General features: G+C 56.2%; 2 protein-coding genes across 2 annotated transcripts in view; both read right to left on the bottom strand.

The window, feature by feature from the left end:
• Positions 1-5953: 5953 nt before the first annotated feature.
• On the bottom strand, positions 5954-11341 carry VDBG_07406 (DNA-directed RNA polymerase II subunit RPB1; the record flags this gene model as incomplete). Its single annotated transcript, XM_003002789.1, has 3 exons — positions 5954-6037; positions 6094-10923; positions 10985-11341. 3 exons carry the CDS (start codon positions 11339-11341, stop codon positions 5954-5956), a joined length of 5271 nt encoding a protein of 1756 aa, XP_003002835.1.
• Positions 11342-12373: 1032 nt separating this feature from the next.
• Positions 12374-13190, bottom strand: part of VDBG_07405 (Set1 complex component swd1) — a gene marked incomplete at both ends in the record, with an annotated part of 1567 nt that continues 750 nt past the window's right edge. Inside the window, one exon of the mRNA XM_003002788.1 lies at positions 12374-13130. Coding sequence (XP_003002834.1) covers positions 12374-13130 — 757 coding nt within the window. The remainder of the gene's footprint in view (positions 13131-13190) is intronic.

Raw genomic sequence — 13190 nt, 5'->3', positions numbered from 1 at the left:
TCATGACAGTAGGCAGGACACGTCATTCTCTTGAGCTTTCTACCCTTTTCCACCTTCGACTTTTCCCATTCACTTTTTCTCATTTCACTATCCTTAAGATTATTTTCTTCTCTCCTACAAGACTTAGCGCAAGGCTCCGCGGCAATGACGACGGTGTGGTTTATCCTTAGCACAAGCACAGTCGGTGGGCTGCAGCGTGGATGGCAGGGATCTCAGTAGACGCTTCAGGTCAATAGGCTTCTCTGGCTCCCGCTGGAGTAATCAAATTTTCAATTTCTTTTATCCCTTACTCACTTTGACCGGCACGTTTTCAGATAACAGACACGGAAGTTTTCTCTAGCGCGGACACAACAACCAACCGGGTCGCAACGCGGCTGGCACACGATGTGTGGTGGGCGAAAAACCCCGAGCCAGAGCATTTGACAAGGCCACACGACAAGCTGAGCGGTATACATTGCTTGCACCGAGCCAATCTTCTCTTTATTTGAGGGGGGGCCCAGTGCGAGACATCGAGGATCACCGTTCAACTTTGCGCGACGATGGGGAATTTCTTTGCTCGCAAGACAGTTGACAGCAACAACAACGAGCACGGCCCTCGGGGGCAGGGGCGCACGGATGACGAAGGTTGTACAGGGTGTGAGTGAGAGAGACGTCGGCTTCCCACGCACCTGGCATGAACAAACCTGTCAAGGGCGGGACGGGCTCGGCACAGCACATCAGTGACGGGAGGGGCCAGCAGCAGTCTGCGTGTCAAACGCGTCTCTCATCCCTGCGGCCAGCCAACAGCTTTTTTCAGGCTGCGAACACGCGCGCTGACGACAACCAGGCCTCTCTCTGCCGGCCCATTGACTGTTGGTGCCGTAACCGTCCATCGGTTGGCTACTGAGTAAGTCGAGGCAGGTAAGGTGAGTCCCTTGGCTATGCAAGGTCGGCCAGAACAAGGACCAACCAAGGCAGCCTCTACACAGTGGAAAAGCTCATGTCGCAGGGACCGGGCCTGGGCTTGGATTGAGGCCTTGCACTCTGTGTGGATCCTTACTCGCATTGCAGCCCGCGTCATGTGATGGTACGCTGAGGCGAGGATCGATCAGGTTTAGACAAGCGAAAAGGGAGGGGGGGGAGAGTCGAGCAGGACCTGTGCCTGGGAGCCTCTACTTGACCATGGCGTGCGTGCGCAACCCTGAGCCAATTTATCGAATTCAGGGTCGAGCAGCGGCCAGCATCGTCCTTCGAGAAACGCGGGGCCGGCTCCCCCTTTCCGTCCCTCCGTCCCTCTCTCTCTCTCTCTCTCTCTCTCTCTCTCTCTCTCTCTCTCTCTCTCCCAGGCCTTTATCATTAGCAACAGCGCGCAAGGCGAGCAGGTCACGCAAAGCTTACACGTCAGCTTCTGATCGGCGCACCTTATCGCTCATGACAGGTCGCAAGGCCAGGGGGCGGGGCATTGGAATGAGCGGGAGCTAAGGGCGGAAGCTAGGCTGACCAGTTGCGAGGAAGCTTCGCTAGACACGACAGTTGAGGCCAGCCGATGTTACCTTCCGTCGTCCAAGCGAAGGGTGCACTAGCCACTAGGCAGGTAGTTACCTACTGTCGCCGGCCGATGACACCGAAACTCTGGCAACGAGGATCCCGCTTTGGGGGCCAGTTTGATGTTCTGCCTGCCTTAGGTCTAGGTAGGTTGGCCAGGACAGGGCAGACAGGTTGTTTCCGAAGGAGCTTGACCCGAGACGAGGGCAACTAACAACTTGCGTCTCGCATGCTTCATTACGTCATTTGCACCAGGACTGCCATGCAGCGCCATGTGAGAAAACCCAGCATAGGGCGGTCGGGGGTATGCAAGAAGGCAAATGGTAGGGAAATAAAGAAATAGACAGAGAGAAAATACAGCCAGAGACAGAGTGTCACAACAAGACTGTCATGGGTGAAGACCCTCCGCTGTCGTGACAGGTCTCCTCTTCCCCCTCGCCTCACACCTTATTTCAGGCCACTCGATGATAACTTTGTGTGCCGATGCTCGTGTCTGTCTGTCGCTCGCTCGTCCTCACCTCACCAACCCACACAGCTTGAGCCACCAAGCTTTGACTGGCCGGCGGTGTAGTTGAAGCATTGGACGCTCGTTGCCAAGCCTGTCGGGTGAGCGCATGTCCCGCTTCCCCTCCATGAACCTGCAGATTCCCATTACCCAGTCATGTGCGTGTGTGCGTCCTTCGGTCCCGTCCATCTGCGCTTCGACGTTGCGGGTACTGCGGATGTGATGGATGGGGATTAACAAGGGGGTGTTAAGGGGCGCAAGGTGCGGGCAGGAGAAGCGCCGACATGCAGGTTAGTGCGCGGGTGACAGGCCCGGTGTCGGCTGTTGGACGGCAACGAGCGAGGCCACTGAGCGACATGGGCCAGTGTCTGTGTATGTCTGTGCCTGTCGCTGGCGAAGGCATCACGACGCTGATCGGGCGATTGCTTGCATGGCAGAAGTATTGGCTTAGGAACGGTAGGCCAATTTAGGTATACCTTATGGGGGGCGACTAGGGCAGGGCAGCTGTTTTACTACCTCTGACTGACGCCTCAAGGGGATAGGCAGGCAAGGCAAGGCAGGCAGGGAAGGCAGCCCAGGTACCGATCACCCCTGCCCCCTTCCCCCGGCAGATCATTCATTTTGGGGGGAAGGGGCTAGGCAGGGGAAGTGGGGGGGGCTCTCAGTCGCGCCTGTCCACATTCAATATTTGCTGCCTCGTATCGTCCAACAACTTTCAAGGCAGAGAGGGAGAAAGATGGAGAAGAGAAAGCCTGATGAGCCGACTCGGTATCCTCTTCATTCCTTGGCAGTCTGGTCTGTTCTGATCCACCAAACTTGACATGGGATACCAATGCTTTCATGTGATGTAGTTGGCTTCGGCTGCGGCAGCGGCGGTACCCTACGCAGGCCTACAGACCACCAGCCGTTATAAGCGTCTGTCTGGCCGTTAGAGCCATCGACCACACCACCACGATCAGCTGCATATGCAGGGCACTGCACATCGACTTCACCACCGTCACGTTCTCGCCAGCTCCTCTCCCGACGCTCGGCGGCTAACACCACCAGCTCGTGCCAATCACCCACCCCGGTCGCCTTCTCCGGTACCCTCCTCTACCACCCCTGGAGCTGCGCCTGGAGGCCACCCACCCCCCCGAAGGACCCGCGATGCCGCGGCACCCACTCCGACCTGCATGCTCGATTCTTCAAGCAGAGCTCGCCCGCCGCGGGCGGTGGCTGAGCTGAGCTCGGCTGGAGACCTCTTCGCTGGCGCTGCCTGCGCTGTTGGGCTATCCAACTTTATTAGGCACATCGAAGTGATCAAGCCAACGAGGGCGGCAAGCACGTGGTGCATATGTGACGAAGGGCCGCGCTTGAGAGTCCCAACATCTTGTTCTAGGCGGGTTTTGGCCCGAATCAGGACATGAACTTGACGAACCCATGATCATCGTGACCTTCCAAGGTCGGAGAGACCGAACACCTATCGCCATACAAACGTGCCGACGTGTGGTCAACCAACCCACTCCCCCTCCCCCACACCCTCGACGAGGGACTCGACAGGCGACCTTTGATATCGCTAAACGCACCCTGCGTTGGCGCGACTCCAAAGCCAGCAGGACGCAAGGCACATACCAAATCTTGGCAAGAAACGGCAACCCATCATCCACATCCCATAAGCAGTGGTGGGGGCTAGTCAGACTGATGTCTGGTTTGGGGGCCAAATCATCAATCTATCTTTCCTCCAATGCATGCTCTTCGTTCTTCTTAGCGAGGTTACCTTGACAAAACAGTGCGCCGCGCATCAGTCGACATTGGCCGCCCCCTCGCTTGCTGCTCTCATCGGAAGAGCCCGCTCGCCAACTCAGGCAGCCGCCAGCCGCCAGCCGCCGATTTTCCCCCCTCCCTTTTGCGCCGCTCATGCTTTCCTGCACCGACGTCACGCCTCGTGCGAAGCCTGCGGAGTGAATCCTTCGAGGCCTTCTTCCGGGACCACAACCTCAAGAACACCATCCGCGTGCCCCTCCTCAGGCTGACGGCTGTTGTAGGCCGCACAATCTGGTCTGCCGCGCTACGATAACCGCTCGCGCCTTTGCTGTCCCCTCCTCCCTCCCATCTCGCTCTGTGGCTAGCCGGGGTCAGTGTGACCCATCTCTGCTTTCACTTTCTCAGTTTCTTCTGACCTTTTTGTCAGTTCCTTGGTGTACAAGGGGGGGTGAGCGAATGGGGGGGCACGACAACCCATCCCCTCCCTCACCCGCATGACGGGCCGCGATTGCAGACCAGGCAAGGCAGATACGCAAGTCGAGGCCCGAATCCAAGGCCGGAAGCCTCGTTCGGCATCAAGATCTCGCTCGGCATGTCTCATTCAAAAGCAAACCAACTGCACCAACGGCGTATGTGCGGCTGTTCAAGAAGGAAGAAAGCGGGCGACCGGGGGCCGGGGGGGGGGGGGGGAAATTAGGAAAAAGGGAACTCGGGAACCTTCCGGCTTACCCCCCGGTCCTGGGCTCCGGGCCCGGCTTACGAGGCCCCTGGGGAGGGGGGCAGGTCTAGGGAGGGGACGGGGAAGGGTCATTAGGAAAGGTTGGTTTAACAATAAAAGGGGGGGAAATATTTCCTTTGGATTGGCAGGCTTGGGGATCGGGGAGGGAAAAGGGGGAGAAAGGGAAGGCCCCGGGACGGTTTCGTCCGTTGGCGTTGGCTGTGCCTCTTTTTTCTGTTCTCGTTCCCTGGGCGAACGAAAAGCATGAGAGCCGAAATGTGACGATGTCTGGCAGAACAAGGGGGGTCAAGTACCTTTTTCTCGAGGGTACTTGTTTCTTGTGACCGAGGATGAGTTGCTCTAGAGCGGTGGTAGATGTAGTGGTGGTGAGGACGCAGGGGGGGGGATTTGCTTCTCCGAGCCAACAATATCACATCACGCCAGTCGACTTTACCCCGTCATGACCGTGGCCATGACGTCGGAAGAGGGGGGTGGCTCTGAAGAGGAGGTTAGGGGCGAGTGAGATGGGGTCAAACGGCCTTCCCTCACTCTTCAGGCACGCCAGCAGCCGGGTCACTTCACTCGGCACATCATGACAGTGGGCATATCGCAACGTAGAGCCAATCTCATTTCGCCCCCTTTTCTCGTCGGGTGCGTTTTGCTAATGCTAAAACCATGCTACACCATTGCCTGCCTGCCTGAAACTTCGCTCTCAGCCGTCCGTCGTCCAACCCTCCACCGTGTTCGCATCTGGGCCAATCTGAGATATCATTCCAATCCATAGGAAAAGAGAAAGCAAGAACAGGAAGAGAGAGAGGAAACCGCAAGGGAAAGACCAAAAAAAAGATGTATTGCAGAAAGCCGAACCTCCCCTTTCCACATGTTGATCCGCTATCCCCTAATCTGCATTGCTTTGTCTCTCTCTCTCTCTCTCACTCACTCTTTACTTGTCCTGTCAATCCACCCCTCTTCCTCGCGCGCATAGTGTACAAGTTCAGCTTTATACAGAAAGTTTTTGATTTTGCGGCATGGCGGCCTGGATTTTTTTGTTTTTGACGTGATTTTCCCCTTTGTCGAATTCAATCACCTTCTTGCTTGGGGCGGTCTTGGGCCTTTCATCATCCGTCCATTACCCCCCCCCCTTTTCAGGAATTTGCTGTGTTAGGGGAAGAGAGATCTGTTCGACCTGCCCCAGCTCTAGCCTCTCGCGTTTTCTTTTTTGGTGCGTGCTCGGGTGCTGCTGCGGCGGCTCTATAATGCAAAAGCGGAACGGTTTCCCCCTTGCCCACCCCCCTCCCCAGCGAGTGTGGTGGTGCGGAGAGGTCGAGGGAAAAAGGGAGAAAAAATATCAAGTGATTGACAGCCCTGTGTCGTTGTATCGAGTCATCGCAGTCCATGCGACTCAGTGCCATTTCAGTCGTTGGTGGGGGAATTAGGAGAGCTGATGAACGGTGAGCGCCTTGCTATGTGATCAACGATGAAATGTAACTCACTACTGGTTTGCCGGAGCCCGAGGGACCAGGGGTTCTGGGGGAGAAAGAGGGAGACTACGGAACGCGTTAGCTTAGCTGCCATCAATTATAGCGCAACGTGAAGCACTCACAGTTGGGGAGTAGTTGGGGCTCGTCGGCGACTGCTGCATCGCCGGCCGTTGGAAGCTCGGGCTCGTTGGCGAGTACGAGTGTTCCGGCGACGTGGGAGACCACGACGGCGATGCGGGCGAGTACGACGGCGAGGTAGGTCCCGCGCCGTGAAGGTTGGGCGACGTCGGGCTGTAGCTGGGACTAGCAGGCGAGTAGCTGGGCGACGTCGGTGAATTGAACTGCGCAGGGGAGGTCGGCGAGTAGTGTCTCGGAGACGTGGGAGACGTTGGTGAGTAGCTTGGTGAGGTCGGGCTGTAGTTGGGGCTGGCGGGGCTCGTCGGGCGGTGTACAGGCGACGTAGGAGAGAACGAAGGCGAGGACGGGCTGAACTGTGGCGAGGTCGCGTAACGAGCACCTCCGTCCATGAGCGGTGACGTGGGCGAGTAACCGCCACCCGGAGAGGTTGGCGAGTAGCCACCGGCACCAGCGAAGCTGCTGAAAGGCGACGTCGGTGACGTGGTGAAAGGGCTGGTAGCTCCCGCTCGGCCGGGACTGGCACCACCAAAACCGCCGTAGGTTCCACCATATTCGGTGCCGAAGCCAGTGTTGTCATCCGAGCCAGCACCCACAATGGGAGAGAAGTTGCCCTCGTTGGAGGAGGGCGAGCCCAAAGACAGGTAACCAGAGTCCAGAGGCGAACCAGTGTCATAAGGCGTGGCCGCACCTCCCATCTCACCACCCTTAACAGGCATGCCGGGCACGAGACCCATTCTCGAGTTGTCACTGATGACCGTCTCAAGCATCTTGGGATCAAGAAGAACCTCAAAGTGACCAGTGCCCATGGGGGCCATCTGTCCCAGCATGACGTTCTCAGAAATACCACGGCAGTCGTCAAGTTCGCCAACGGCGGCAGCCTCCAGGAGAATCTCGACAGTCTCCTCGAACGAACAACGCATGAGCGCACCAGTATCAGCACGGTTGATACCGTGGCGAGTGACTGCAGAGATGCCACCACGGTAGGTCATGACATCGACAAGGAGCGCAAGATGGCGATGGTTGACATAGGAACCGTCGAAAGCGAGCACCTGTGTCAACTCCCGGACTAGCGCGCCTCGGGCCGCTTCAATTCCGAACACCTCGTTGATCTGCCACAGGTGGTTGGTGTATGTGCGCGTGGCGTCAACTCCCTCCACCATGAGAACAGAGCTAAGCGAAGTACCAGACGTGTCGAGGTACCATTCCTGGCACCTGTCGTCCGCCTTGGCCGCCAATAGCGCACCATCATCAGTCTCAATGAGCTTGGTCTCCTTGTTCAGGAAGGCCCTCTCAATGCCCAGTACACCACGAAGGGTCAGGGTGTCGAGCAGGTGGGTCTCGAATTGCTTCAGCATGACATCGTCCTCCACCTTGCTCTCGTCGTCACCTCCCTTGTCAGGTTTGATAGTACGGATGCGAATAACCTGCTCATCTGCGTTGTTGTCACTGAAAACGAGGTTGCAGTCGTTGGGATAATCCGCCTTGATGCGCGATGCGACATCCTCGACCGTCAATTCCTTGTCGAGCATCTTCTGGCGATCGAGCGTGATACGCAGCAGCCACCTATTCTGCAGGTTCGCCGATTCGTGAGAGTCATCGGGAATGGCCCAGTAAGATTCCACCATGTCGGTATCAGATGGAATCACTGTGTTCTCGAGGTCGGGGTCGTAGTAAATTTCAGTCATGGCAGTGACGGAGCGCAAAGTGGTGTGCTCGACAGTGCTGCGGAGAGCCTTGGCAGCCTCCTGGGTGGCGTTGCCCTCGCTCAGGTAGACAACCATAGAAGGTGTCTTGATGTTTTGTGCCAGGTTGAGAATCTCCTTGAGACGGGGCACACCAAGCGTAACGTTCTTGGACGACACACCGGCGAAATGGAAAGTGTTCAGCGTCATCTGCGTCGCGGGCTCACCAATGGACTGGGCTGCCAGGACACCAACCATCTCACCAGGGCTGATAGACGCCTTGGCCCAGCGACCTTCAAGCTCGCCGAGAACGTGGCTGAAGGCCAGCTTATTGAGGCGCTGAAGACAAGCAACGCCCTTGAATGCGAGGCGCGAACGAATGTGAGCCTTGAAAAGAATGGTGGCGTTGTAGTCGGCCTCCTTAGAAAGACCATCCGGACCACGAACCACAGTCATCCTGTCAAGCATAGACGAGACGGCCGGGATGACGTCCTGCGGCGTCAGGTCACTGCGCTGGAAGTCTTGCACATTGAAGAGCTTCTTTGCTGTCTCCATGATGCGAACAATGTTGAGCGGCAGCTGCATCGACTCGTCGTCCTTCCTGCGGAAGTTGATCTCTCGAACGACCCTACGGTCCTCGGCCAGGGCCTCGTATTCTTCGTCAAGAAGCTGCTGAGAGGCGGGATCACCGGCGATCTCGTTACCATATTCAAGCCAGTCGAGTTCCTCGGGTTTGTTGGCATCCATGACATCGAGCTTGTAACGGTCGTCGAACTTCTTGTTGGACATGTTGAGGAAGTCCATGCGTTGCTTCTCAATGTAGATAGCGTCGAGGCCATCTTCACCGTAGAGGAACTGAATAATATCGCCAAGCGAATTACGGACCGTGCCATCGTACTTGGCGCTAACGTCTTCAAGCGCCTTTACTAGACGACGTTGGATGTAACCCGTCTCGGCAGTCTTGACAGCAGTATCAATAAGACCCTCACGACCAGCCATGGCGTGGAAGAAGAATTCGCTAGGAGTGAGGCCACGGAGGTACGAGTTCTCAACGAAACCGCGGGCTTCAGGAGAGTAATCATCCTTGGTGAAGTGAGGCAGAGTGCGGTACTTGAAGCCGAAGGGAATACGCTTTCCCTCGACGATTTGCTGACCGACCAACGCAGTCATCTGCGAGATGTTGATGGACGAACCCTTGGAGCCAGACAGAGCCATAGTGACGGCGTTGTTGAGATCCTTCAGACTCTTCTGTGTTGTGGTACCTGCCTTGTCACGGGCTGTGTTGAGAGCTCGCGAGACCTTGCTCTCAAAGGTCTCTCGAATGTTCATACCGGGAGAGGGCTCGAGCTCGTTGTTTGTGGCCTGCTTGGTGAGGCGGGCGACTTCGTCCTTTTGTTCATCGATGTGGCCCTGGACCTTCTCAATAGTAAGGGTATCGGGAATAGTATCACCGATACCGATACTGAAACCGTTGTGGAGCAGCCAGTAGTTGACAGTCTGTTGAACGCCGTTAAGGAACTTCATCGCAGCTTCTGGGCCGTGCTCGTTGTAGACAATATGGACGATACCACCACTGGCAGCGCCAATGACCTTCTTTGTGAGGAGACCATACATGAGCTGACCGGACTGAATCAGCAGACCCTCGTCCTTGACAGAGTTGTCCTCCTTTGTGTCGGGTAAGCTGTTGAGACTGACAATCTCAGGAATGGCCATGCTCATGATCTGCTTTCCTGTCCACCGAGGGCTAGGCCTGAGGATGGCTGGAACGGGTATGATACCATCCCAGTTGGGAACCCACAGCATGATGTTCATGACCTCCTCCTTGGTGAGAAAGACGTCACGGCGGCAAAGTTTGTAGGCACCAGCCAGCGTGTCCTGGACAATACCCATGAGGGGACCGTTCCGCTGCGGCGAGACAATGTTGATAGGGACCATGCAAAGCTCTTTGATTTCGGCGCGAGTTTCTTCGCTTTGCGGGACGTGAAGGTTCATCTCGTCACCATCGAAATCAGCGTTATAAGGCGATGTGACTGACAGGTTCAGTCTGAAGGTCGAGTAGGGCATGACACGAACCCTGTGACCCATCATGGACTCCTTGTGAAGTGACGGCTGACGGTTGAAGATGATATAATCACCAGTCATGAGATGACGCTCCACCTTCCAGCCGTACTCGAGCGAGATCTGCCCGGCACGTCGGTGATGCCGCAAGTCAATTCTTGTGCCGTCTGTGCGAATGACATACTTTGCGCCGGGGTGCTCGTTTGGTCCATTTTGTACCAGCTCGTGCAGCTTGCCAATATTGTAAGGGGTAACGGTCTCCGGGTATGTCAGCGTCCTGGCAATACTCCTGGGAACACCGACCTCATCCAGGGACAGGTTGGCGTCACCAGTGATGACGGTACGAGCTGAGAAGTCGACACGTTTACCCATCAAGTTTCCTCGTAGACGACCTTCCTTGCCCTTGAGACGAGCTCGGATGGCTTTGACAGGACGTCCGCTCTTCTGAAGAGCGCGTGGTTGGCCAGCAATGTCATTGTCCATGTATGTGGCGACGTGGTATTGGAGGAGCTGCTCGAAGTCTCTGGCAATATGAGCGGGCGAAGCCTCTCTGATGGCCTGTCGAACATTGCCGTTGGCACGAATGATATCACCAAGCTTGTAGGTCAAATCATCCTCGTTCCTCATACCCTGACCTGTACCGTCCATAGAGATACTGGGACGTACAGGAGGAGGGGGAACCGGGAGAACAGTGATGATCATCCACTCAGGGCGAGCGTAGTCGAGGTTAAGACCCATATCCCTCAGGTCATCGTCGGAGATGCGACGCAGAATGCCGTGGGCGCGATCAGCCGTGATGGGAACCTCCTTGACATCTTTGACGCCGTCTTCAGTCGTTGACGTGACCTTCTCGATGAGCTGAAGGGCTTTGGCGCGGATGTCGTGCTTGACGTTGCCACAACCATCATGGGGGACCTGGTTCTGCCTCCTCAGCTCGGGGAAAGAATCGGGGCCATCCTTCTCCTCTTTGAGCTCGTTCTCGCACCGCTTCTTCTTCTTGCAATGAAGCCAGACACGATGAAAGCGCTGCTTGGGGTCTCTCGTGTTCACAGCTTGTTCGAATTCAGGGTCATTCTGAGCAGGCAAGTTAGCAAGACAAGAATCAAGGCAGTCGCTTCGCGTCGAAAAGACTGACTCTATCACCCAAGACCTTGTAACACTCAAGGCAGACGATTTCGAGAATCTTCTTGACCTTCTTGATGAAACCCGGGTGGTAGACGCCCTTGGCGAGCTCAATGTGACCAAAATGACCAGGACATTCGCCCATGGCTTGCGTGCACGTCTTGCACTTGAATTGACGATCGATGGAACCGAGAAGAGGGTCGTTGAGACCGCTGTCGCGTGGCTTGGTACGCGTCTCGTCCATCGTCTCGGGGTAGATGACGTGACAGACACTCATTGTCTTGATCTGTTCGGGCGACATGAGACCAAACTGAATTTCCTCAATCGTCTTGACGGGCGCACTTGAGTGCGTGAAGTAGAGGTTCGCCATGTTGTGTGGTGTTTTTTGCCGAAGCGGCTATCGACAGAGTATCGGGAAGCGCGCAAGTCGATGATTATTAAGTGGACGGTGGCCGTCGGTGATGGAAAGCGCGTCGAAACGAAGGATTCGCGCCCGTGGCAATCGATGGAGGCGAACCCGTCGGTCGCGGTCGTAATCTGAAGCGAAGGTGAAGAAAAGTCGGACAAAGTCGCAAGAGTCGCAAGAAAACCCGTTCCTTCCCCCGCGGAAACCTGTTCAATGATGGAAGAGAGTCTGCGCAAGCCGTTTTGGATTGATGGGGATGCGCCTCGTGAAAGAAAAATCAAATCCGATCCCTCCTGGCCAGCGGCCCAGGAGTAGCCGTTCCTACTCGTCACCCCAAATGGCCGCCACCGCTGCGGGCTTGGTCGAGACGTCGAAATCGCGTTGCTAAATTCGGTGGGCGTGTCGAGATGTCGCGCAGTCTCGAAACACTATTTGGGACGCGCGTTGTGATGGCGCCGCGACGTTGATGGCGAGGTGGTTGATGATGAAGGCAGGGTGAGGCGACGGGCAAGAGCCAGCGGACCAGAGAGAAATCTTGCCTCCCAGGCGGCTGCGCACCACGGAGATGGCGCTAGTCCAGCTTTGGCCGTCAGGCGTGTGGTGGTGGGTCTGGCTCGTGTTGCCTGAGGTACCGACACCAATTCAAGTCATGACTGGGGAACAACTCCCTTTGTCAGCCGCGAAACGGTTCCTGTAGTCAACATTCACTGGCTGTCATTCTTTCTTTCTCCGTCTCCTGTGCGTCCATGTCCGATCAAGACAAGCATGCGACGTCCAAAGTCATGTACCCCAGTCAGTGCTTTGAGTGCCTATCAGCCTCGGCGGGATCGCCGAACGGAATAACTCGATCAAAGACCAAGCAACCATCTGCACCAATGGATCGGCCCGGGACACTCCTATTTTGATACTGCATCAGATAGCCCCGCATCATGCGTCGGATGAAGACCTCCTATTATTCATTTCCAAGGTGGTCAGTTCTACGTCTCCGTCGACTGCCTATTTCTTCCGCCCCTTGGCACCCCGCCGTTTTGCCGGCGCTTTCTTGTCCGCCGACATGTCATCGAGTATCTCGCCATCCGCACCGGGGCTTCTCCTACGCATAGTGCCGGTCGAAACGGCCACGAACTCCTCCTCGCTGTCGCTATCGGCAAGGTCAAACAGGATGGGCATCCGAAATTTACCTTGGCGCCCTCCCTCGCCTGCGTTTTGCTGCTCCAGAGCCCCGCTCTCATAAGGGGTCACGACGTCGACGTCCTCATCCTCAGCATCCAGCCGTCGCTTTGTTAGCTCCTCCTGTCCGTATATGTCGAACTCGTCCTCACGCTCGACGTATTCTTGGTTCTCCTCCACCTGTGCAAAATCGGGTGCCAGTCGAGCCCATTTTTGCTCGGGTACGATGGACCAGACATATATCCTGCCCGTCTCGAGGCCGCAGGTTGCCAGAAAGTGACGTTGCGGGTGCCATTCTATGACACCTTGTTCCTCCTTCGGGCCATCCAATATTCTCGTTAGACTTCCTGTCCGACGCTCCCACACGTAGATTTCGTGATTGTTGTAAGTGGATGCCGCCACATATTCCCCTGTCGCCGTAAATGTGACGTGATTCCACGACAATCTGTTGACTTGATCCTCGAACTCGTGCTCCTTAATCAGGTAGAGGGTATCGACGTCGAGGGTGTTTAGCGTTGAGGTCGGGTACATAGAACGTTCGGACCTTTCGGTCTTGGGAGTTGACCAAAAGGTCTCGCCCGATCTAGTCAGGCGTAACGTCGTGATGACGCCGTTGCACTGCTTTCCCGAGTGTATGACGGAC

This window comes from Verticillium alfalfae, genomic scaffold (assembly GCF_000150825.1).
Source record: "Verticillium alfalfae VaMs.102 supercont1.9 genomic scaffold, whole genome shotgun sequence".
Classification (NCBI taxonomy): domain Eukaryota; kingdom Fungi; phylum Ascomycota; class Sordariomycetes; order Glomerellales; family Plectosphaerellaceae; genus Verticillium; species Verticillium alfalfae.
The sequence above is the reverse complement of the archived record's forward strand: the minus strand, read 5'-3'. Positions and strand labels throughout refer to the sequence as shown.